Source organism: Citrus sinensis, chromosome 5, assembly GCF_022201045.2.
Source record: "Citrus sinensis cultivar Valencia sweet orange chromosome 5, DVS_A1.0, whole genome shotgun sequence".
In the NCBI taxonomy this organism is placed as follows: Eukaryota; Viridiplantae; Streptophyta; class Magnoliopsida; order Sapindales; family Rutaceae; genus Citrus; species Citrus sinensis.
Genome location: NC_068560.1, coordinates 28,646,953 through 28,673,726, shown reverse-complemented (window position 1 = coordinate 28,673,726; position 26,774 = coordinate 28,646,953). Strand labels below are relative to the sequence as shown.

The 26,774-nt window shown below is 36.6% G+C and overlaps 2 protein-coding genes across 5 annotated transcripts in view; both read left to right on the top strand.

Moving 5' to 3' along the window:
- LOC102628314 (serine/threonine-protein kinase ZRK3-like) overlaps positions 1-26,774 on the top strand; it is a 128,880-nt gene that overhangs the window by 69,502 nt on the left and 32,604 nt on the right. The window contains exon 3 of one of the 2 annotated variants that reach the window (XM_052442101.1): positions 2,098-2,313. In XM_052442101.1, coding sequence (XP_052298061.1) covers positions 2,098-2,313 — 216 coding nt within the window. Of the gene's footprint in view, positions 1-2,097; positions 2,975-26,774 lie in introns of those variants that run through there. The other variant, XM_052442100.1, reaches the window with a different exon arrangement.
- On the top strand, positions 22,056-24,112 carry LOC127902584 (serine/threonine-protein kinase ZRK1-like). 3 transcript variants are annotated; one of them, XM_052442099.1, is made up of 3 exons: positions 22,058-22,690; positions 22,856-22,958; positions 23,087-24,112. In XM_052442099.1, exons 2-3 carry the CDS (start codon positions 22,956-22,958, stop codon positions 23,918-23,920), a joined length of 837 nt encoding a protein of 278 aa, XP_052298059.1. In that variant the 5' UTR covers positions 22,058-22,690; positions 22,856-22,955; the 3' UTR covers positions 23,921-24,112. The 3 variants fall into 3 exon arrangements, 2 of the variants coding, with proteins under 2 accessions (XP_052298058.1, XP_052298059.1); XR_008054998.1 differs by having other exon boundaries at positions 22,064-22,690; positions 23,631-24,112; XM_052442098.1 differs by having other exon boundaries at positions 22,056-22,690; positions 22,856-24,112.

Below are 26,774 nucleotides of genomic sequence, written 5' to 3'. Positions count from 1 at the left end.
TACTTATTGCGAAATTTTCTCCCTTCACGAAATTAAAATTTTAGTTATAGTGGTTTTAAAGAATTCAAAACAGCAGCTGTAAAATTAAAGAAACAACAAAACAGCAAACTTGCCTAGGGCTATCGTCCTTTCTTTTTTGGATTACTGGGCACTGGGGCTTCTGGCTATCTTGTGTGCATCTTTTCAGTGACAAAGAAGGACATCTCTAAATTGGATTAAAGCTGCTGCCAGATCAAAGAAGAAATTCTGAAAAAAAAATTTAATTTCCCTATTTCTCATCATTCAAGGATGGAAGATATTTCTTATGGTGAACAACCGTCCACATGTTGTGTTTGCTTGACTTCTTTGGTTTTCCGTCGTAGTGTAGGAGCTCATTTTCCTATTCACCGCTGCACTGTTTATGGAGTTGCAGCTCATCTTTTTTGTTCCGAGTTTGCAGCAAAGGATTGCAAGTGTGCCGCTCAAGCTTGCTTGAGTCATAATCTAACAATTAAAATTCCAATATTGTGAAGGGAGAGAATGGAAATAATTGAAAAAAAAAAATTGAGCGATCGTGAGTTAAAAAATAAGATTTTTTTTTTTTGTCTGAACCACGAGGTGGTTCCAAGTAGGCATCAACTGTAGGAGATACCTTTAATTCCGTACCACAATTCAAACTAATACCACAATCTAGACTAATCCCCGCTCGCACCGGGTCGGCCCGTAAGGGGTAAAGTATTGGCCAAAGTGGTGACTCCATACAAGAGCGAGACTTAAACTCTTGACCTCTTTTAAGGAGTTAGAGTGTTGAACCACTCATACCAATCAACTTTGATTTTTTTTTTAAAAAAAAGAAGATTATAAAGTAAGATTTAATCTCAATAATTTAATGTTATTAATTACAGTTGTCGATGGATCTTTGAAAGCCTAAGAGGACTAGAAGAGAAACTACCTAGCAGAGGATCCAAATTCAATTCCCAAACGATCGCACTACTGCAAAGATGAGGAAACAATCTAAAATTAGTTGATATTTCAAAAGAAATATTTTGATGAAGCCGGAGATCGTCATTAGTTATTGCATTGTGTAAAGAAATATATTGAATGTAATATCTTTAATGAGATAATAGATCTGGTCCATCTGGAATTGGAAGACCAACGATTAATGCAACCTTTTACAGAACTTGCTCTTAAAGTTGCCTCATCAGCCGGAGAAACCCACACAAAACAAACAGAAAAACTCGAACCATTGCCTAAAAATGAGGTGAAGATTTGTGGCCGTTATTCGACCAAGCAGCATTCGACAATCGACAGTGGATTGATGTGACTGATCTGACAAATGAAAGCGATAGTTATTTTGATTCAATAAGAATCATTTAGATAAAAAATGTTTAATTTTAGAGATCAAATGTTGTTGCCACGTGGGAACACGTGTCGCAAAATAACTGGGGGGCAATCTCATCAGCTGGTGAAGAGGGGTTGTCTGTCATCACCCCTAGAAGCAGGACTTCCTCAGAAATTTCGTGGTGGCCGATTTCTTCTGCCTTTGACTTGAATGATATGCGAGTGCACACCACGTTCACAGAGATCAAGCCGCGCGTTATCTCGATATCAGATTTATCAATTTGCCGTCCAGAGGTACATCCTCATTGCAGCCAGCAGCTTGCTTTCTTTTTCCTTTTGTTTGCAGTATATACGATTTCTTCCTGCAAATTAAGTTTACTTCTATGCACATATGTGTTTTGAAGCATACGGCAACAATTTTTAGTTTTGTACACACACAAATATGATTCATTTGCCGTGTTCAATTATATAAACTAATTGTATTTTAATGGGTTTCTACTTTTTAGATATGAGGTCCATTTTGAGAAAATCCAAGAATAGGGAGGACAGAGAGACTACTAATAATAGTAAAACAGAAAATATGATGAGAAATGGCGCGAGTGTGCTAAAAGAGTTGATAGCGTCTTCTAATGGTAACTATAATCCTTATCGTATCTTCTCTGCTCAAGAACTCAAGCTAGCAACTAACAAATATGATCAGAAAAACGTTATAACTGAAGACTGGGGGTGTATATTGTACAAGGGATTTTGGCAGGAGCGCCTAATTTCTGTTATGAGGTTTCGAGAATCTAATCGTGATGAACACGGAAGTTGTATTAACAACATTGTCTATGCAGCACAAATGAGCCACAATCATATTTTAAAGCTAATTGGATGCTGCTTAGAGACTCAAATTCCCATTCTAGCTTTTGAATCTGTGGAGTATGGGAATCTTCGTGATCGTATTTTAAGTGCTTCTCAACCTCAGATTGAACCATTACTAATGAAACATAGGTTAAAGATTGCAATGGATATCGCTCATGCACTTGCTTATCTTCACTTTGGATTTCCCAGGCCAATCGTTTATAGAGATTTCAAGACAGCACATATCTTGTTCAATGAAGAAAATGTTGCAAAATTGTTTGATTTTTCACTATCCATATCCATTCCTGAAGGTGAAACCCACATTACTGATAGAGTGATTGGAACGTGGGGATATTGTGCACCTGAGTACCAAAGCACAGGTGTTTTCAATGAAAAGTCCGATGTTTATGGTTTTGGTGCATTTCTATTTGAGCTTTTGACGGGACAGATTATCTCTGACCTTATGAAGGCTGCAGACAATCTCGGCTGTCCTTTGGAGGAATATTTTAAGAAATTTATTGAAGACAATAGTTTTACTGAGATAGTAGATCATATTATTATTCAAGACATATTATGTCTTCGGAAAGAGCAGCAATTGCATGCTTATGCACAACTTATGTCCGAATGTCTCAAAGAATCACCGGTAGATCGGCCAACAATGGTTGATGTTGCAAAAAAACTCAGACAAATTTATTGCTCTTTCATGTAAACAACTTTTTCATATTTCTTGTTTTCATGTTTTCAGTTTCCATTTCATTACTTGTAACCTGTTATATATCCTGTTATATAAACAAAAGGTTAGTTGTTTTTTTGTTTGGCTTTCATGCTTTCGTTGACTAGTCCTTGTGGAAGCAGGGGAGTGTGTTGACAAACTTAATATATTCTATTCTAGAACTTCCATTAGATGATTTTTCATTGATTTGAAATTTCCCAGTCTTAGAGAACTATACACTAAATTAAACAATTCATGGATGTATAGAATCACATGAATCCTGAAGGCACCAACTTCATAGATGGCTGAAATTTCCTATCTTCATAGATGGCTGAAATTTCCTTCAACAGGCACATGTACACCCTCGTTGAGTGTGCTAGAGCAGGCTCTCTAAATGAGAAGTATGTCTTCCCAAAAAACAAAAAACAAAAAACAAAAATGAGAAGTATGATATTTAATTTTTGGTGTGGTTCTATGTGAGTTTTTGACTGGACAGAGAATAGAGTTAACTCACATGAAAGATTAGTTTTGGATAAAATATGAAAAGAGACTTGTTGAAAAGAAACAGATTCAGTGATTTTGTAGATCCTATTGTTATTTTCAATAACTTACCTTCGAGTGCATTAATGAATCACCAGAAGATAGGCCAACAATCGTTGTTGTCACACGGCAAAGCAACTCAGTTAAATATACCGATCTGTTAGTTTAATCTTCAAATATATGTATGTTGGCAAGTGACATTCTAAATTGTGAATCTTTACGCCATGTATCTTGCTGTTATTTAGAGACATCTTCATTTGCCATTGTATTCTTTATGCTGGTTTGCATTCACTCTAGCTTGCTGCTCAAGTTTGAATTTATTGCAAGACAAAACATAACCATGTGACTGTGACATTACAAAGGTCAAAGGATCAGTGTGTATATTGTGTTAGATTTTATTTGCTTGCTTCTGCTTTTCCCCGTGACTTTAATTCTGCAGATCGTCGCATTTACGCAGGAGCCATTATGTGTGCAGATTCTGTGCACCCCTGCGGATGATTAAGAGTTTTATTTATTTATTTATTTATTTATTCTATGAGACATATCTATCATGTATATGAATGAACTCCCTCTTGCTTTATATATTTATACAATCTACTGATGGTATTTTGGTGGGTTTTTGGATATGAGTTGGATTTTAAGAAAATTCAAGCTTTGGTCGAAAGGTAAAAGAGCTTTGATGATGGGGAATGGCGCGAGTGTACTAGAAGAGTGACCAGAAAAATGTTTTAGCAGAAGACACTAGCTATAAACTGTATACAATGTACGAGGAGTGCCTAATGTCTTTTATGCAGTTTCATGGTCATGAATATCGTCCTTGTGCATACAAAATTTGTATTAACAACATCACATATGCAGCACAAATGTGTTACAATCATATTTTAAAGCTAATTGTATTAACTGCGTTGTGTTTGGATCACAAATTAGTCATAAAAATATTTTGAAGTTGATCGGATATTGCTTAGGGACCGAAATTCACATTCCTTTTTTTTTATTTTTAGCAAGTGGAACTTTTGCTGATCGTATTCATGGCCCTCGACCAGATCAGTTTGACTTTTGAGACTCTACTATTGAGAAACAGGCTAAAGATTGCAATTGAAATAGCTATTGCAATTTCATGCATTCACGTTGGTTTGCTAGACCTACCGTTATTACAAATATCACATCATGATATATCGTAGTTCATGAACAAGTTGTTGCCTAATTGTTTGATCTTTTGCAATCCGAGTCTATTCCAGGCCAACAATTGTTGATGTTGCTAAAAGACTCGGATAAATTTATTGCTCTCTTTCATGTAATTAATCTTTTGTATTCATTGTTTTTATGTCTTCATTTTCCTATGCCAGTGGTAGTCTGTAACCCGGTTATTTGAATAAATAAAATGTCACTTGTTTAATGCTTGATTTAATTTGTAATATTAAACTTGCAAATTCAAATTTTTTCTAATCACAAAATCACTTTGTTCACTCTGCTGCAGGGGCCGAGTAGAGAGTTCCTCTGTTTTCGCTACTAGAGAAGTCAGCTGCTATGAAGTTCCGATCGTTGAGTAAGCCACATTTTGAAGTTGTGTAATGTGTATAATCTAAAGCTATTAAATTCGGATTTTAAAACTCAATCCCATTTTTTTTTAATTTAAGTTTCAATACAGGTGGACAGTAATACATTTCTTTAAAGTTTAAACTATATAAAATTATGTGTTTTTTTTTATATACTGATATATTATAATTAGAGATAAATTGGGATTCTTCTTAATAATTCTAATGTGGTACAGTCCGAAAGTTGATCTCACTTATTACTTGTCGACTCTTATTTAATATTAGAGGGAGATCGATTCTATCCAAAATATGAGGAGATAAGTAAACCTCTACTAAGAGGGAAATTCAAGTTCCAGCCGCTCGAACCCATGCACTCAATATTCTTAGGCGCATGAGTTGTATTGTTGGGTGTATTTTTAGGTGAGCATTTTTATAAATAAAAGCTACTTATCACAAGAGAAAAAAAAATGTTGATTTTCACGTTAAATTTAATATTAGTACGTAGAATATTTGTCATTGGTTTTACATAATGTAATACAATAGAATATTTGCTTGTCCTAAACCTATGGTCAAACTTTTGAAAGCTGTAGGTTTACTGCAAATACTTACTTCATTGTTAGTAATATTTATATTAGTACAAAGAGTTAGAGACGAGTCACAAGATTCTATGACTTAAAACGAAAAGGAGAGGCAAAGTTCAATTATCTTATTTAGAATAACCATATTTAATTTATCTTAAAAAATGTGAAAATATCAACTTACCTTATTTATTAACAAGATAACAAAAAAATTCATCGCTCTGTATTGGTCCTCAATAGATGATTTCGCAGGCGTCTTATCTTCCTCAACAATTGAATTTGTAGTTGATTGGGGATGATTTCGCGCTACTCCTTCTAGATGTATCAGACCGGAAGGCTTGCTGCTTTTCCTCTTTAAGCTCCTGCACACACAAAAACTAGTCAGAGCATGCAGAGATTTCCCGGCGTAAACCATCCAACGCCCAAGTCAGCAATCTGGGTTTACTGTGGAAACTCCTTGCCACTAATCTGGTGACTCTATAACTATTTCTAAAGTACTGTAATCTATCTGAACTCTCCCGAGGTTTCAATAAGAATGCCCTCTGGATTTTCTTTTAGTTAATTTTTTAGTGTCTTAGTGTCCAACCCTTTTACCTTCTTTGATTGCCCCTTTTATAGCCTCCATGAGAATTCGGCCCTCTTTGACTCACGTTCGCCACTTTGCCGGAATTCCTGAAAGTGGATGCTTGAACGTGGTGGTCGTAGCTAAGTGGGCTTCGTGCCTAGATTCTCAGATAATAGCGCATGTCTTGTTTAACTGTCGTGCACTGGGTTTGCTGATTTAGCCCCAGTAGGAAATGTTCTCAATGCCTAGCAAGGAACCTACTCGTATTATGGTCCCAGCAAATGGTCCCCTCATACTCGAGGATAAGACTTCTGCTCTCGAACGTCACATTGCTCCTCACTTATAAGAAGGTTAACTCCTCGCTTGGATATGACAGATCACGCTATAATATCCCACCAAACATTATTTATTATTTTTAATGATTATCGTATGTATATATGAAAGAACTCTCTCTTGTTGTAGCATACTATATAATCTACTGATTGTATCATTAGCTTGCGTTAATTTCTTTTTAAGTACATTCTCTTTGTTAGGAAATTGGTGGGTAAAGTAGGACTGTAGTTAAAAAAAAATTGGCAGAAAAATAAAGAACAAGTACAAAGAAGACACCAGAAAATTACGTGGTTCGACTTTTAGCCTACGTCTACGGGCGAAGACAGAAGGAAATATTTTACTAGTAAAAAAGAGTTACAAGTATTGTAGTATTTTAGCTCACTTCCCAAAACCCCAATACACCCAAACTCTCAAATCACTATAACAAGAGCTTATAATTTCAAGCTCTCTAAACTCTCTCTAAAAAATGCTAAATTGCTCTTTCTCTTAATGGAATGCTTCAGCTCTTCATCTGCACTTCTATTTATAGCAAAATAGTGGCCAAGAAAATCAACGGTTTTAGCCCAATAATTATGGCTTCAATTTCGTCAATCCGCGTGGCTTCAATTTGTCAATCTAGCTTTCAAATTTTGTGGGCTATGTTCTCCATTTTCTTTGATTTGCTAGCACCAAAGTCAAGTACCAAATTTGGTGCTGACTTTTAGGTGCTTGCTTTGACATTCTCCCACTTGGAGATTAGATTGAAAAACAATCAATCTCCACACCATCCTTTCTGCTTCGCCATAATCATGCTGCCTATGTTTCTGCTAGGCCACAAGAGGATCTACTCCATAAAAACTTGTCAGTATTGATTGGCTTAGTCAAAACATCTGCTAGGTTCTCCTTCATATGGATTTTCTGCAAATCGATACTTCCATCTTCCACTACTTCTCGAACGAAGTGATACTGAACTCCTATGTGCTTTGTCCTGGAATGAAAGGCTGAATTCCTTGTAATGTGCATGACACTTTAACTGTCACAAAACACATAAATTTTCTGTTGTTTGTGCCCGAGCTCCTCCAATAATCTTTGTATCCAAACAGCTTCCTTGCAAGCTTGTGTAGGTACCATGTATTCTGCTTTTGTTGTAGATAAACCACAACGGTTTACAGTTTCGAAACCCAGCTTACAGCTCCTCCTGCAAGTGTAAACACATAACCAATAGTGGATTTCATTTTATCAAGGTCTCCTGCAAAATCTGAATCCACATAGCCCTTGACAGTAAACTCTGATCCTCCATAACATAATGCAACATCTGAGGTTCCTTTGATGTATCCCAGAATTCTCTTCACAGCTATCCAATGCTCTCCAAGAGGATTTGCCATGTATCGACTAACTGCCCCCACTGCTTGTGCAATATCTGGTCTTGTACATATCATAGTGAACATCAAACTTCCCACTGCTGATGCATACGGTACTCGAGACATCTCCTTCTTCTCTGCTTCATTGCTAGGACACATATTTGAGGATAATTTAAAATTAATAGGAAGTGGGGTAGAAATTGGCTTACAATCGTGCATGTTGAAGTGTCGCAAGATTTTCTTCAAGTAGTTCTTCTGAGAAAGCCAAATCTTCCTGTTATTTCTGTCTCGGTGAATTTACATCCCTAGAATCTTGTTTGATGGTCCCAAATCCTTCATTTCAAACTCCCTAGCCAACTGTGCCTTCAATTCTTGGATTCGATCTTTGTTGGGGCCTACTACTAACATGTCATCCACATACAACAACAAAATAATGAAATCATTATCCTCAAACCTTTTGTAATATGCGCAATGGTCTGAACTGAGTCTGTTGTATCCAAGGCTCATGATGAAAGAATCAAATCTCTTATACCAATACCTCGGTGCTTATTTGAGACCGTATAGATATTTGTTCAACCTGCAAACCAAGTTCTCCTTTTATTTTTCTGCAAAACCTTCTGGTTGGAGCATATATGTTTTTTCTTCAAGTTCTCCATGAAGAAATGCAGTTTTCACATTTAACTGCTCAAGATGTAAGTCAAATGTAGCACATATCGCCAAGACTACTCTGACTGTTGTAAGTCGAACCACCGGAGAAAATATCTCGTTGAAGTCAATACATTCTTTCTGAGTATATCCTTTCACCATAAATCTTGCACGATACCGCTCCACTTGATCATTACCATCATGTTTGATATTGTAGACCCATTTGTTTCCAATGACTTTTCTTCCATGTGGTAGTGGTACAAGTTCCCATGTCTTGTTCTTGTGTAGAGCTTCAATTTCTTCTTGCATTGTTGTCATCCACAAAGCAACATCTGAGCTGTTTAAAGCTTCATAGAAAGTTGATGGCTTTTCATCCTCAGTTAGAAGACAGTACGTAACATTGATCTCTATGACATACTCCGAGTGCCACGTTGGCGGTCGTCTCTCACGAGTTGACTGATGAACTTCTGGAGCCTCAGACTCGACTGGTTCTTGTTCTTCGTGCTTTGGTGCTGCTTCAGAAGAATCTGAATCTTCTAGATTATTTTCCACATATACCGGTATAGTTTCTGACTTTTCTTTTACACTGCTATCATCCTCATCTCTTCTTTGCAGTTGATCTTCTATAAAAATAACATCTCTGCTGATGACGATCTTGTGGGCAGTGAGGTCCCACAGACGATACCCCTTTACTCCATCAACATACCCCAAGAAGATACATCTTCTAGATTTTGCATCCATCTTCGTTCTTTCTTGGGCATTGTACATCACGTACACAAGACATCCAAATACATGTAGGTAGGAATAATCAGCTGGCTTTCCAGTCCACATCTCCATCGCTGTCTTTAGCCCAATAGCTGTAGATGGTGATCGATTTACTATATAACTGACAGTTTTTGCTGCTTTTGCCTAGAATAAATTGGGTAGACCAGCAATCCTCAACATAGCTCTTATCCAGTTTGTTCTATTCATCTGCTCTGCCACTCCATTGTGTTGAGGAGTGTATGCCACCGTGAACTGCCTCTGAATACCTTCTTGCTTACAAAAAGCAAGAAACTCGCCGTCTGTATACTCTCTACCATTATCTGTCCACAAACACTTGATCTTTTTACCAGATTCAAGTTTCACCCGTGCTTTGTATTCTTTAAACACTGGAAATACATCTGACTTTTTCTTAATTGGATACACCCAACATCTTCTGCAATAATCATCAATGAAAGTTACCATGTACTTTGCACCTCCCATGGATATATTCGGTGATTCCCAAACATCAGAATGAATCAAGTCTAGAATGCATTTACTTCTAGCAATATATCTACTTAATTTTAATCTATGCTGCTTACTTGTAACACAATGCTCACAAAATGGTAAACTTACTGATTTGGGCCCCGGAAGCAATTTTTGCTCAGAGAGAATCTTCAAACCTTGTTTTAACATGTAGTCAAGTTTGAGATGCCACGTCATCATTGACTCTTCTCTATTTGATGCGACACACGCATCAGCCTCCTGTAGTGTTTCTCCTTTAAGCATGAATAGATTAGCATCGATCTTTTCTGCCTTCATCAATACAAGCACTCCTTTAACAATCTTCATAATTTCATTCTTCACATAAGTTTTGTACCCATGACTATCCAGTTGTTCCAAAGACAATAGATTTTTCTTTAGGCCATTGAAATGTCGTACCTCCCCAATTGTACGAATTGTACCATCAAACATTTTGATTTTGATAGTACCAATACCAGCGATCTCCGAGGCATGATCATCTCCCATATATACAGATCCTCCTGAGATAGGTTCATATGTGTGGAACCCTTCTCTCTGAGAGGTCATGTGCCAGGTAGCTCCTGAGTCTATAAGCTACACATCAGATAGTCGTTTTCTGCCTTTTGAAACAGTTGTTGCCTCGCTGTAGAGAATTTCGCCATCATCTGAGGTACTTGCTACACACCCCTGAGCATTTGATGACTCAGGTTCTTTGCCATTTTTTTCTCTTCTGGTTACTCCAACACTCTTTCTTGACGTGCCCTTTCTTGCCACAGTTGTAGCATTTAACATTCGTCTTACTTTTGGATTTTGATCTACCATGATTATGACTCCCACTGGGGCCACATTCTGTTGATCTCCCTCTTGTCACCGATAGCGCCTTCGCTTGCTGCGAACTTGCTTGTCTATTTTCCTTATTTTTTTGCTTGCTTTCCTCATTTAATACAGAGGCTGCAACACCGTCGAAAACTAGACTGTCCGCTGGATTGTTGTTCGTCAAGTTGATGATGAGTTGATCATACGAATTTGGTAGACTTTGAAGTATAACCTCTGCAAGTTCATTCTCCTCTATATTATGACCCAACGTTGTGAGTTTTGAAAATAGAGTTTTCAAGGTGTTGATGTGGTCGGTCACCATTGTAGATTCTGTCATTCGAAGAATATAGAGTTTCCTTTTCAAGAACATTTTGTTGTGTAGTGACTTGGCCTCGTACAATTTTGTAAGAGTATCTCATATTTTCTTCGCTGTATTTTTTCTCTGCTACACTGGATAATACTCTGTCCACAAGTGCCAAATGTAGATCAGAAATTGCGTTGCCATCTATCTCGTTCCACTTGTCATCAGTTATCTCCATGGGCCTTTCTCCAATTGCTGCCAATCAATTATTTTTCATCAATACAGCTTTCATCTTCATTTTCCACAATGAAAAATTATTTTCGTTAAACTTCTCGATTTCATATTTTGCCGCCATTTTGTTGATAAATATTGTACACAAACTAGTGTATGAGAATGAACACCAAGAATGTTCCCAGGAAAGACTGAAGGGGTCACAATGGTTCCACTTAAAACCCAGACTCCTTAAGCTCTTATCGCATTTGTGATAGAACTTTCCTAGACATGTACAAAACCACACAGTTGCTGTACTCACACCACTATTCCCTGCTTTACACCGTCAATACTAGGATCGCTCCCATTGTTTCACGTGAATAGTACCGTATACGTGAACAATACCGTATATGTGAATAATATTGTATACATAAATAGTGTCATATACGTGAACAGTACCCGACTCTAAAAATTTAACCAATAGCTCTGATACCACTGTTAGGAAATTGGTGGGTGAAGCAGGACTGCACCTAAAATAAAATTGAAAGAAAAATAAAGAACAAGCACAAAGAAGACACCAGAAAATTACGTGGTTCGGCTTTTAGCCTACGTCCACGGGCGAAGACAGAAGAAAATATTTTACTAGTAAAAAGGAGTTACAAGTATTGTAGTATTTTAGCTCACTTTCCAAAACCCCAATACACCCAAGCTCTCTAAACTCTCTCTCAAAAATGCTAAATTGCTCTTTCTCTTAATGGAATGCTTCAGCTCTTCATCTGCACTTCTATTTATAGCAAAATAGTGGCCAAGAAAATCAACGATATTAGCCTAATAATTATGGCTTCAATTTCATCAATCCGCGTGGTTTCAATTTGTCAATCTAGCTTTCAAATTTTGTGGGCTATGTTCTCCGTTTTCTTTGATTTGCTGGCACCAAAGTCAATTACCAAATTTGGTGCTGACTTTTAGGTACTTGCTTTGACACTCTTTATGTAAATTAACTCTATTTCTATCATTATATATGAATAAACTGTTGCAGTAGCCAATTTGCTACATATTAATATTAATTTTATGTTCTTATTTCTTAAGATATTTATTACATGTTTTATTTACTTCACCTTTTATTTTCATTGCTTGTGTTTTATGCTTCATTTACATCAGTTATGTTTTATGTTCATATTTCTTAAGATATTTGTCAAGAAATGGAAATCACTATAAAAGAATTAATTCCACGCTTAGCCACGTGGATTTTTTCTTATCCTCTAATGTTGGATATCCTTGGTTGACTAGAGGAGGACTTCTTGTATTTTCACATTTTTCAAATTGAATTAAGCATTAATTAGAAAAACAAACTTTATACTTATTCATGATTTAGAAGGAAAAAAAAAAACCTTATACTTGTTCAGGTGACTCAAATTAATCAACATTAGACTCTGAACTAACTCTTGCAATAGTAAAGATCAAGATCGAGCATAGCGTTTTCTCAATTAATCAATTTGCCGTATATATCCACAGCCACAGGTACTCCTCTCCTTTTAATCAGCATTCAGCAACTTTGCTCTCTTTTCTTTTCTTTTTTTTTAATTTTACTGATATATATTTATGAATGAAATAGTAGTAAATAAATAAAACGAGCTGATTGTAACATTTGAATTGGTTTCTACTTGTAGATGGGTTCAATTATGAGAAAATTCAAAGACAGGACTGATAAAAGAGCATTGATAATGAGGAATGGCGCGAGTGTACTAAAAGAGTTGATAGCATCTTCTAATGGTAAATATTATCCTTATCGTATCTTCTCTGCCCAAGAAATCAAGCTAGCAACTAACAACTATGACCAGAAAAACGTTATAGCAAAAGACACTAGCTATAACCTGTATACAATGTACAAGGGGTTTTGGCAGGAGAGCCTAATTTCTGTTTTGCAGTTTCATGGTCATCAATGTCGTCCTCGTGCTTACGAAAGTTGTATTACCAACGTCACATATGCAGCACAAATGAGCCACAATCATATTTTAAAACTAATTGGATGCTGCTTAGAGACTCCAATTCCCATTCTAGTTTTTGAATTTGTCCAGTATGGGACTCTTTGGGATCGTATTTTAGGCGCTCCTCAACCTCACTTTGAACCATTACTATTGAAACATAGGTTAAAGATTGCAATGGATATTGTGCATGCACTTGCTTATCTTCACTTTGGATTCCCCAGGCCAATCGTTTTCAGAAACTTCAAGACATCATGTATCTTGTTTAATGAAGAAAATGTTGCAAAATTGTTTGATTTTTCACTATCCATATCCATTCCTGAAGGTGAAACCCATATTACTGACACTGTGATGGGAACATTGGGATATTGTGCACCTGAGTACATGAGGACAGGTGTTTTCAACGAAAAGTCTGATGTTTTTAGTTTCAATGTATTTCTATTTGAGCTTTTGACTGGATGGGACGTCTCGGATCTTGTTAAGGATGTGCATGATCTTGTCTGTCCTTTCAGTGAATATTTGAAGAACTGTTTTGAAGATAATAGATTTACCGAGATAGTAGATCATATAGTTGTTGAAGACGTTTCATCCATTGAGAAAGAGCAGCAGTTGCATGCTTCTGCACAAGTTACCTTTGAATGTATCAAAGACTCACCGGCAGATAGGCCATCAATGGTTGATGTTGCCAAAAAACTCAGACAATTGCAATGGAGATAGCAAATGTGTTTGCCTATCTGCACATTGGATTCTCCAGGCCCATTGTTTTTAGAGAAATATCAAATCATCTTATATCTTAGTCAGTGAACGATATGTTCCCAAGCTGTTTAATCTTTCGCTATCTGCTTCTATTCCAGAAGGTGAAACCAACATAGACGGAGTGAAATGAACATCAGGAATAGTTGTGCCTGAGTATGCGTGCACATGTCATTTTAATGAGAAGTGTGATGTGCATAGTTTTGGTCTTCTGCTATTACAGCTTTTGAGTACCGGAGAAGACTTATCTATCATGGGTCGGCCGTCGGCGTCTTAATGGTGACGAGAGCTTTGAAATGGATTTTGTGAAGAAATACATTGAAAATCATGGGTTTAATGGAATAGTTGATCCCAAAATTGTTGGAGATGAATTATTGGAGCAAAAATTGCAATCTTCTTTTGAGCTTGTCTTTAAATGTCAATCAGCTTCTGCAGAAGATAGGCCAACGATGATTGATGTGGCAAAGCAGATTAAAAAATGTATAAATCATTTTAACTTCTTAACTTCCATACTTAATACTTGAAACATCTATAACTTTTTATAATTTTAGAGAGGGTGTGGCTTTCCTTGTTCTGCTGTTAATTTAAATGACAATTATTTATTTAAACAAAGAGAATTCTTGTTTCATTTTATGTTATATGATATAAAATTGTAAACTATAGAGCTTTTCTTTTCTTTTTTTCTGTGACTGACTAGAATGCTATGTTGATCACTGCTGAGGAGGGGGAGTTTCACGTTTTACAATGAGAAGTTGGATGTTTATGGTTTCAGAAAATTGTTAATTGATTGTCTTATAATTCTCTTTTTATAACTGTTGATGAATTAGCAGATCATGATGTTAAGATGAATGAGATAGTTGATTATAGGCTTACTAAATATGCATGGTTTCCTGAGGAAGAAAATTGATTGTAAGTTCTTACACAGACTGCCTTTTAATGTCTCTTGTGCCAACAAAACTTGGACAACTTTTTGTTTCGTTCTTACATCATAAGTGGACTTGAGGAAACTATGATTCATCATAAACTGTATTTATTTTAACTTTTAGTTGACTTTAGAAATTTGAAAAATTGTCTTGAAATCTAGAATATGATTGTGGCAAGCCAATACCCAATAATTTAAGATTGACTATTAATTAAAAAATGGTCTTGGTCAACAAAGTTAAGCGGAATATTAAATTTAATCTCCACTTGTCACATTAATGGCTAGCAAGGACTTTTCATGATGAGACTGAAGACTTTCATTCATACAAGAGGCAACATTTCTGGTTTTATATGTTTTATCTGCTTCAAGTCTTATGTATGCCAAATGTTGCGGACCGCCTAAGTTCCTAGCCTAATTGCCCATAATTTTGGGCTATAGAGCCCAAGACAAGGCCAAGAGTGTTAGCTTGGCCCGATTCCGAAAAATTCTACACAATTCTAGCACAATCAAGTTTGTACATATCTAGAATTCTCTACACATTTCTAACACATGTAAATATCTAGAATTCTAGGCAAGTGGTAGAATTCTCTAGAGCTTTAGAGTTTGGCAAGCCTCCCCTATAAATAGGGCATGGCATTTAGCATTTGAGCATCAAGTTTTAAGCAAGCAACTAAAACACTCTTGTAAGCTCTCTTGTAATCTCTTGCGAGTAATACAATTTTCCTCATTCGGCTTCATTGCTCTATTCTCTTTGGCTTTTTCAAAATCTCTAGGCTTAACTAGTCGAGAAGCTCAAAGGCTTACTTAGCAACATTCGGCAAAGGTTGTCTAAGTGCCGTACGGGTTCGTTGCGCAAAACACTCATCCCGTGACACTAAGCTCTCTCCGTTGCATTTTCTCTATCTCAATACCCCAAATCTGTCATCGATCCGAACTGAGGTACATTCTCTTCTCCAAGTCCTCTGCTTTATTTTTCGTTCTTAATTTTTAGTACATCTCATAGTGCCCTTGAAAATACTATTACTTTTAGTGGTCTAGTTAATAAACACTTAGAATATTTGTTCAATGTACAGTTTAGTAAAGTGAGAGAGGAATTATTTTAATGGGTTTGTAAGAATTTATTGATTAGACTTAGATCTTGGATGGGTTTGTGTTTGGGAAAAAGCAAGTCCTCGGGAAAGGCAGACAAGTCAACTGTTAAGTCGATGAGTAACAAAGTACTACTAGAAAAATTGATTGCCTCTTCTAACGATAACTATAATCCTATTCGTGACTTCTCCTTCCAAGAGCTCACAACAGCTACAAACAACTACGATAGAGAGAGAATTATAATCCAAGAGAGTGGCTATATATTGTACAAAGGTGTCTTGAATGCTCGTGCAGTTTCTATTTTGAAGTTTGGGGAGAATTACAACAGTGATAATCAATACAAGTTTTGTTTCAATAACATAGTATTTGGATCACAAATGAGTCACAAAAATATTTTAAGTTGATCGGATGTTGTTTGGAGACTCAGATTCCTATTCTAGTTTTTGAATCCATTGAGCTCGGTACCCTTGCTGATCGCATATATAGACACCGTAGACATAATTTTGAGCCTCTACCATTCAGATTTAGGTTGAAGGTTGCAATGGAATTAGCCAATGCAGTTGCATATCCCCATGCAGGATTTGCCAGACCCATCATTTTTATGAGTGCGACGCAATGGAGAATATTCTTTGATGAGCAAAATGTTGCTAAACTGTTTGATTTTTCACTATTTGTGTCTATTCCAAAAGGTGAAACTCATGTGGATTTTCAAATAGCTGAGACAAGGGGATATATATCACCTTAAGGTTTTGCTTGAAGCTAAGTGCAATGAGACGTATGATGTTCATAGTTTTGGTATGTTGCTACTTGATCTTTTGACTGGGCAGAAGATAACTTCTTTCTGATGCGATAAAAGGCTTGGCATTGAAAATTACTTATGGGGTCTTCTGAAGAAATATGTTGAAGAAGATGGGTTGAATGAAATGGTTGATCCTATGATTATTAAAGAGGGATTATGCTCAATAACAATAAAAGAGCAACCGCTGTAGGCTTATTTAGATTTTGCCTTTAAATGTGTCTCTGAATCACCAAAAGAAAGGTCAACAATGATTGATGTGGCAAAACAACTTAGACAAATGTATCTGTCTTATTGAAAGCTTGAATCCAAAATCGTTGATGGATGGTTTGTCACTTGTAAGCTTTCATGTTTATTTTCTTGGATAAAAGAATGAATGCCTCAACTCTGTAAAGTCGAGTCTCTTACTTTAATTGTATAATTCATGGACAAAATTACTTCCGTACTCAGAAGTGGAAACTTTTTTCTTATATTTATTCTGCCACAGGGATCAAGAGCTTCTCTATTTTTTTTATCTTCAATCTTAATTGACCATCTGCAGGTACACGTAAAATCTCCCTTTGTGTAACATTTCCTTTAATGTTCTTAAAATCCTTTGTTTTCATTGTTGAATAAATTGAAATTATTTCCCGGGTTTTTAGAACTATAGATCATGAATTCATGTTTGGAAGCTATGAAGAATTCGGAGAAGGAAGATAAAGAAAAATGTGTTATGAGGAATGGCAATCATATCCTAAGCTTCTCTGCTGACGAGCTCAAGATAGCTACAAACAATTATGACTTGCAAAGAGTTAAAACACAAGGCTTTGTATATCAACTGTACAGTGCTTTCTTACATGGCTGCCCAATGTCTGTTATGAAGTTTCAAAACAATGAAAAATATTATGCATATGATGATAGGACTTATGGCCAAATTAGGGCTGGCTTTTATTGATTAAATCAAAAGAAAACAAACAATTCTGACCTACAATTCAAGAGGTAGGTCAATCTCTCCCAAAACTCCTAATGATTTCTAATACCAAACAAACTTAACATAAACCCTAAATGACTTCATAATCTCTTATTTATAGCTGAATTCTAATTAATAAAATTATTAAACTGCCCCTACTCCTAAAATTACTAAATTGTCCATACCCCTTTATATTGCACCTAACATGAGTTTTATTGGTCTAACACTACTCCCCTCCCAAAAAGACACCTTGTCCTCAAGGTGAAATCTAGGAAACTACTGTCTCTTCTTCCTCAGCTTCCTCCTCATCACACACAGTCAGGACTTGTAGTGATTTATCCTTGCATCGATGCCCCAGTGAAAATTTCTCATCACTTCGAAAACACAACCCCTTTGCCCTCTTATCTTGAATCTTTGTCTCCGTAAGGCATTTGAAAATCACCCCTAGTCGTGCCCCACTAACTCGATCCCTTTGGGAATCTTTATGTAAACCCATCGTTTGTATTTTCTGGCCTCCTGGTGGTGTACTTTGGAACTCTCGCTAAAACACTAAAGTCTGGGTTTTCTGTCTTACCAATGGTGTGCTGTTTTGATATGAAAAACCAATTGAACTGTTCATATTAACTCGTTCTATTGTGTTCTTATCCTCAATCATTTGTGCCAACTCCATTGACTCCCCTAACCCTCTCAGCCTTAGCAAGCATAGCGAGGCTTGAATTTCTGGCTTCAGTCCCTTTATAAAATTCCCTTCTAACACCGCCTCTGGAAGTCCCTCTAGACGCTTTGATAACAACTCAAACTTCTCCCTATACTCCATAATTGTTCTCTCCTTGGTCAGAGCAAAAAACTATTCATGCAAATCTCCCTTTTGAGTGGCCCGAAACCTCTCCAACAACCGATCCTTAAATTCACCCCACGACCTCATTGTTTGTCATTGTTCTTGCCATTGAAACCACGCAAGGGCCTTTCCCTCCAAGCATAATGCCGCTGCCATCATTTTTTCCCCTTCTGAGAGTCCATTAATGGCGAAATAGCGCTCTACCCTATACACCCATCCATAGGCATCCCCGCCTTAAAAATAGGCATTTTCAGTTTCCTTACCCTAGAATCCACTCCAAATTGAGTCTGACCCGCCCAATTTTGTGCCATCGGAGGTCTCCAACCTCCTAAATCTACTTCGGTCTTTGTAAATCCCGAAGATCCAGTGCAAAATTCTCCTTGCCCAGCTCCATAGTGGGCTGGAATCCCTTCCCCAGTCGTATTTCGGCCATAACCGCTCCCTTTCTCACCAGAAACCCCTCATCCCAGCCTATTGCCCTAAATCCAGCATGTTCAGACACAAATCATCCCTGTCCAGGTTGTGCCTCACCCCAAAACGCTCCCGAGTTGCCTAGCCCGGTCACCCCAATTTCTGCACCGCCGCCTACCACGAGTTTCGTAACCTCGGATCTTTCTCCTGCCACACCGCCATGGCCCCTCGATGCTGCCGGAGGTGGGTTGAGGTGGAGTTCCATCAATTTCAGCAACATGGCTTCAAGAGATGAAAATTGTTGTTGAACGGTGTTGAATCGCTCATCAATCGTAGCCTTGAGCGATCCGACCTCTGCTTCCTATTTTTCTTCAAGCGCGTTCACCTTCTTCGTTGCTATTGCCTCAGGATTCTTGTTGTGATACCATTTTGATAGGACTCAGGGATAAATTAGGGCTAGCTTTTATTGATTAAATTAAAAAAAAATCCTGACTTACAATTCGAGAGGTAGGTCAATTTCTCCCAAAACTCCTAATGGTTCCTAATACCAGACAAAACTCAACATAAACCCTAAATGACTCCATAATCTCTTATTTATAGCTGAACACTAATGAATAAAATTATTAAACTACCCATGCCCCTAAAATTACTAAATTGTCCCTACTCCTTTATATTTGCGCCTAACATGAGTTTTATTGGTCTAACATACGAATGGTGCTTGAGGAACATTGTATTTGCATAACAAATGAGCCACAAAAATATTTTAATGTTGATTGGATGTTGCTTAGAGACTCAAATTCCCATTCTAGTTTTTGAATCTGTATCACTGGAATCCTTGCTAATTATATTCATGGTCCTCGTCCATCACATTTCGAGCCTTTTCTATTGACAAATAGGTTAAAGATTGCGATGGAGATAGCTAATGCACTTGCATATCTTCATGTTGGGTTTCCTCGGCCTATTGTTTTTAAAAACATCAAATTATCGAGTATTTTATTTGATGAAGATCATGTTGCCAAATTGTTTGATTTTTCACTAGCCGAGTCTATTCTAGATGGCGAAACTCACATAAAAGATGCAATACCTGTTTGAGGGAAAAATAGGAAAGGCAATAAAGTGCCACGTGTCAACCAATGGAATGATTTCAGCACAATCGGAGGTACCCTGCACAATCCGAGGTGCCCGTCATGACTTGAGGTACCCCGTGTAAATAGAGGTACCCTGCACAAATAGAGGTACCCCATACGAATAGAGGTACCCCATACGAATAGAGGTACCCCATACAAATAGGGGTACCCCGCGTAATAGGGGGTACCCCACGTAACTCGAGGTACCCAGCAAAGCGGATGCAAGAGAATCCACCGAAAATATCTGCCATGAGAAATGTCTCCACCTTTTGAAAGATATTATTCGATTTTGTCAGAATTAGGAATCAAGAACGTCATACCAAAAAGGGGGGACAGCCGCCTGTTACCTCTGCCAAAAGTGAAGGACACTGTCCCAAGGACAATGGTCCTCAGCCGCCTACCCGACAGTTACTGCAGAGGTACCCTGGACCACTCTCCAGCGCGCGCCACGTTTCCAAAGGATGAGATACGCAGCGAACATGCACATAACGGCCCAAAAATCATAAAAAGGTAAAAGGACGTTAGCCAAAAAGGGTACGCCACGTGGCAGCTGAGGTACTCCATATATAAAGGTGCCTAGGTTTCATTCTCCATCATGCTCTCATTCGCCCAAAAACACTCACACTCCAAAAAAGAGGTTTTCTTCAACCTTAAACCCTAATTTACAGAGGGCTAACTAGCTCTCTTTGCCATAAAAGCTTGAGTTTGCTAACTTGAGCGTCGGAGTGTGAACGCCGGGGTACCCCGGCTTCACCTCTAACCTCTATTTCACTGTTTTGCAGGCGTGAAGCTCGTTTTGAAGGACACCTCTCTTGTTTCTGACCTTCCACCATTGTTACCACTCTCTCTCCCCTTCTCACCTCCCACGAATTTCAAATACACCGCCCAACACACAATAAACCAGTGAGGTACCCCATCTCCCCTCAAAATAACAAATTTATTGTTCTAGATTGGTTTGGTTTTTCTTACCCCAAAATCAGTTGAAAACAATACCAATAGGAATAATGGGATTCGTTGCAACTGAGTATGTAACCACAGGTGACTACAGTGAGAAATGCGACGTTTTCAGTTTTGGTGTGTTGCTGCTTGTGCTTTTGACCGGACAAAAATTGTATTCCGTTGATGAAGCTGGAGATCGTCATTGGTTATAGAATCGTGTGAAGAAACATATTGAATGTAACACGTTTGATGAGATCGTTGATCCCGTAATTCATGGGGAACTTTCAATTCAATCTTCTGAAAAACATAAGCAAGTGCAAGCTTCTGTAGAGCTTGCCGTGAAATGTGTATCTGGCCAACGATGACTGATATAGCAAGGACAGCTCAGACAAGCATATCGTTTTGGATGGTGAGTTATTTTATAGTCACAATAAAAACATTCTTAGAATATGTTTTGTTGTCAATTCATGTATCTTGTTGAGATATCATGTCTTCAGGTTTTCATAGCCACAACAGTAAATGCAAGCTTTTACAGAAGTATAAATATTTTTGTATCTTGTTCAACTACTGATAGCTCCTTAGGCGAGAACTTTCTCTCATAAGTCAGATGGTAAATCATTCTTCTCCTTATAAGCGTCATACAAGTTCAAGTTTCTGGGTGCGTTTGGGATTGAGGTTGGGCAGCTGTAGCTTAAAAGTTACAGCATTAAAGTGTTTGGTAAACACTAGCTGCTATAGCTTTTAACCTATGTTGATATGATTTTTCACTTGTATAATATAAAATTTATTATATCTTTAATATTTTTATCAAAATTATTATTTAAAATTTATATTTACTATATATTATTAACTTTTGTTTCATAATTACAGCTTTTTTTTCACAGCAACTGTAGCTTAAAAGCTACAGCACCTCAATCCCAAACGCACCCTCTATGTATACAATAGGAATAAACTTCTTTCTAATTATAAATATCACTAATTTATGAATTTATATTGAGATGACAGACGGGATACAGGGACAGTCATATCATGAGATAAATAATTTTAAAAAGCATATCGTAAAATGATAATTAAAAAAAAAAAAAAACTTAACTCTGATCTCCCAATAATTGAGTGAGTAGAAAGTGTAATGATGAAATGACATTTTATTCTTAATAATGAGAACAGTAAAAAAGAAGGAATTAATTGGACAAAATTTATACTCGTTCAGGTACATGTACAAAACGCCAACTAGGAGAGCTAGATAATAGCTGTGTCTCAATTTAATCAACCTAAAGATCAAGATCAAATCAAGCATCGTGTTTTCTTAATCAATTCAGCGTACGTGCACAGCCACAGGTATGAACTCACTCTTGCAATTGCAGTAGTGTAAATGTATAAAATTAAATGATCGTATTCGAAACGGGGTTTGATGGAAGCACTTGGGCAAGATGCGGATGATGTAGAAGTTAAAAACACTATTTTCAGTATGCCTCCTATGAAAGCACCGGGTATTGATGGCCTCCACGGGATTTTCTTTCCATCCCAATGGGAGTTAGTAGGACCCTCAATGTGTAAGCTAGTCAAGCAGATTTGTTTTGCAGGGAAAGTCCCAGCGAGTACGCTCATCGTTTATCATAAAAGAATTATTCCGCGTTTAGCTACGTGGACTATTCCTTACCCTCATATATCTTTGGTTGACTAGAGAAAGCCTCGTTGCATTTTCACATATTTCAAATTAAACGAAGCATTAAAAAAAAAATTATGCTTATTCAGATGACTCAATTTAATCGACACCAGAATCTGAACTAACTCTTGCAATAGTAAAGACCAAGATCAAGATCAAGATCGAGCTCAGCGTTTTCTTTATTAATCAATTTGCTGTATGTTCACAGCCACAGGTACTCCTCTCCTTATCATCAGTGTTCAAGAGCTTTGGCTTTTTATTTTTATTTTATTTTTATTTTTTTAATAAATTTTACTGCTGTATATTTGTGAATGAAATATTAGTATATATATAAATAAAACATACTGATTGTGATACTTGAATTGGTTTCTACTTGTAGATGGGTTCAATTCTGAGAAAATTCAAGGACAGGGCTGATAAAAGAACATTGATGGTGAGGAATGGCGCGACAGTACTAAAAGAGTTGATAGCGTCTTCTCATGGTAAATATAATCCTTATCGTATCTTTTCTGCTAAAGAACTCGAGATTGCAACTAACAACTATGACGAGAGAAAAGTTATAAAACAATGCGACTTTTACATAACTAAATTGTACATGGGCTTTTGGCAGGAGCGGCTAATTTCTGTTATGAAGTTTGATGAATCCCTTCCTGATAGCGTTTATAAGTACAGTATTAATAACATAGTATATGCAGCACAAATAGATCACAAGCATATTTTAAAGCTAATTGGATGCTGCTTAGAGACTCCAATTCCCATTCTAGTTTTTGAATATGGAGAGTACAGAACTCTTCCTGAGCGTATTTGTAACTACCGCGATCCTCAACTTCGACCTCAATTTGAACCATTACGATTGAAACATAGGTTAAAGATGGCGATTGATATTGCTCATGCACTTGCTTATCTTCATGTTGGATTCCCCAGACCCATCGTTTTTAGACATTTCATCCCATCACGCATCTTGTTCAATGAAGAAAATGTTGCAAAATTGTTTGATTTTTCACTATCCATATCCATTCCCGAAGGTAAAACCCACGTTACTCATCGTGGGATGGGAATATGGGAATTATGTGCACCTGACTACAAGAAGATATATGTTTTCAATGAAACACTTGTTATCAATGAAAAGTATGATGTTTATACTTTCGGTACAGTTCTATTGGAGCGATTGACTGGACAGGGCGCCAGGGATTTACTTCTTACACATGGTTCAGTCCGTCATCTCATTGAATATTTGAACAACTATCTTGAAAATAATAGATTTACTGAGATAGCAGATCCTATAATTGTTCAAGACCTATCATGCACTGGGAAAGAGCACCAATTGCAAGCTTGTGCACGACTCACTCTTGAATGTCTCAACGAATCACCGGTATATAGGCCAACAATGGTTGATGTTGTAAAAAGACTCAGACAAATTTATTGCTCTCTTACATGTCGTTAATCTTTTGTATTCATTGTTTTTATGATTTCATTTCCCCCCGCCAGTAGTAGTACTGTAACCCGGTTATTTGGGTAAACAAAATGTTGCAGTTTAATGCTTTATTTAATTTGTAATATTAAACTTACTTGCAAATTGAATATTTTCTAATCACAAAATCACTTTGTTCGCGCTGCTGCTGGGGCAGAGTAGAGAGATCCTTTGTTTTGTTTATCCGCATTCCGAAATTAAACTAAGCTAATAGAGAAGTCAACTACTATGAAGTTTCGATCGTCGACTGAGCCACTGGTTGAAGTGTGTGTAATGTGTATAAAGCTATTAAATTCGGATTTTATTGTCAACCTCACTCAACCCAATCTTATTTCTTTTAGTATTTAAGTTTCAATCTCGGTGGACACAGTGGTGAACCCAAAAACTTAAATTAGGAGGGCTAGTTCAAAAATTTTAATTTAATTTGAGTTACTGAGTTATTTCCTACAGCCTCTTCTAATGGTAAATATAATCTTTATCTATCTTCTCTGCTCGAGAACTCGAGATAGCAACTAACAATTATGATGGGACAATCAGCTAAGATGAAGATGGACCAAGCTACAAATATACACAAAATATATGAAATAAAATGACTGAATTATTGAGCAAAGCAGAGAAAAGAGGGAAGAGAATAAAGAAAAATTAGGTGCTAATGTAATCTGAGGGAAATATAATTAATGTTTAATCCTCTTTCTTTTGAAATTTGGGAAATGAAGAGGGAGGAAAGAGAACCACGGAAACAAAAAAATTGAAAATGGTGGATAAAATGTGGGAGAAAAGATATTTGATAAATTTCAAGATAAAATTTAAGATACGTCAATGTTTATTAATTGGTGGTTTCATCTATCCTAAAATTTCTCAAAAAATAGAAATAATTATAAAAGAATTATTCCACGCTTAGCCACGTGGACTATTCTTGTTGATGCCAAAATATGACCTCAACAGTTGAATTTGTTTATGGTGGGAAATTAGTAGAAACCAAGCTTGAATATTGATATGAACTTCAAGTCTGCAACCTGAAAACCATAGAAATCGGTCAGGACTTGCTGGTGGAGGTTCCGGCTAGAACCCTCCGATGCTTAAGGTAGATTAGGAGTAAATTTAATAGTTGACTGGAAGGGAAATAACTCAAGTAAAATAACCCAAAAAAAATGAAAAAACCCAAATCCTCCCACTCTCCCTGGAAGATTAATTTTCTTTTTTCATTCTCCTTAAAAGTCGCTCATGTTCTCAACATGGGTAGTTGGCTCACATAGAATAACTGAATCCAACATAAGTACCCTAGTTTTCAAGATCAAGATCTTGTGATTGGTCTTGGAAACTTAAGAATAATGAAAGAAAAAGAGAAAAAAAATCAACTTAACAATATCTCGATCTTAATAAAATCGGGCGACGACCACGGTCTCAATAAGATCAAATGACCTTGCTGCCGATCTCAATAAGATTGGATGACAACTTCAATCTCAATAAGATTGGATGACAACTTCAATCTCAATAAGGCCAAAAATGACAGACCTTGATCTCAATAAGATCGAATCAAATAATTTATTCACATTAGACTTCAATAAGGCCAAGATAGAGACCTCGATTTCAATAAGATCGAATCATACAATTTATTCACGTTGGACCTCAACAAGGCAAAAACAATTTATCAAGCTAGACCTCAATAAGGCAAGCAGAACAAAGTCAATTGGATCTCAATAAGGCCAAAATGAACTCCACAAAATTTCCAACTTCATTCTCAATAAGATTCAATCAAATAATTAAATTAAGATGGACCCCGATAAGATAAAAAATGACAACCTCGATCTCAATATGTAGATGTCGAATATATAGATGTAATCTCAAAATGTAGAATCAAATATGTAGATGCAAATCTCAAATTATAAAACCAAATATATAGATTTGGATCTCAAATTGTATAATTAAATATGTAGGTGTAGATCTCACATTGTAGGATCAAATATGTAAATGTCGAACTCAGATTGTAGAATCAAATATGTAGATGTAGATCTCAAATTGTAGAACTAGAATGTAGACTTAGATCTCAAATTGTAGAATCAGATATGTAGGTGCTGATCTCAAATTGTGAAATCAAATATGTAGATATAGATCTCAAATTGTAGAATCAGATATGGCCAATACTTGGCCTTAACAAATTTGTGCTATTTCCTTTTCATACTTCTAACAGTTTTCAACAGTTATTGGAAATTATGCAATGTGAACTAGAGCCATCGTTTCAAGAAAACAAATATAGCTAATATCTAATATTTTCCCATGCGAAAGTAGTAGTTGAGCAAATATATATATATAGCTCTTCAAATAGTTTCATGCTGATATTAAATAAATTGAAATAGAACCTGGATTTTTGTCCTTGGCTTATGGCAAAGTTCTCTTAAGCAAACAAATTTACATGTTTAACCGCAATATATAATCGCTATATTGCCTAACACAAGTTCCAGACATTCAGTTACTATATTGTTAAAGACAATATAATTTCACGCATTTAGGATTTGGATTAGTAGCCTAAATCGGTTCTTTAAAATGGCCATCTTTCAGATATCACGTTGAGCCTTTTGTTAATACAGCTCTGATGCAAAAACAATATTGATAAAAATTGCAGAGCTAGAGTTTACCCATTTTTATCAAAACAAGGAAAATAAATTGACCAACCAATATTATAAATTAGTCTAGTAGAGATTTCAAAACAACTAACCAATAGCCTTTAAGTGAAAATATAATCGATGGAGTTAAAATCTGAAACAAATGCACCTGAGATGGTACTTTGTTGTCTATTAACTCCTCTCAGCTATTTCATCAACATGTA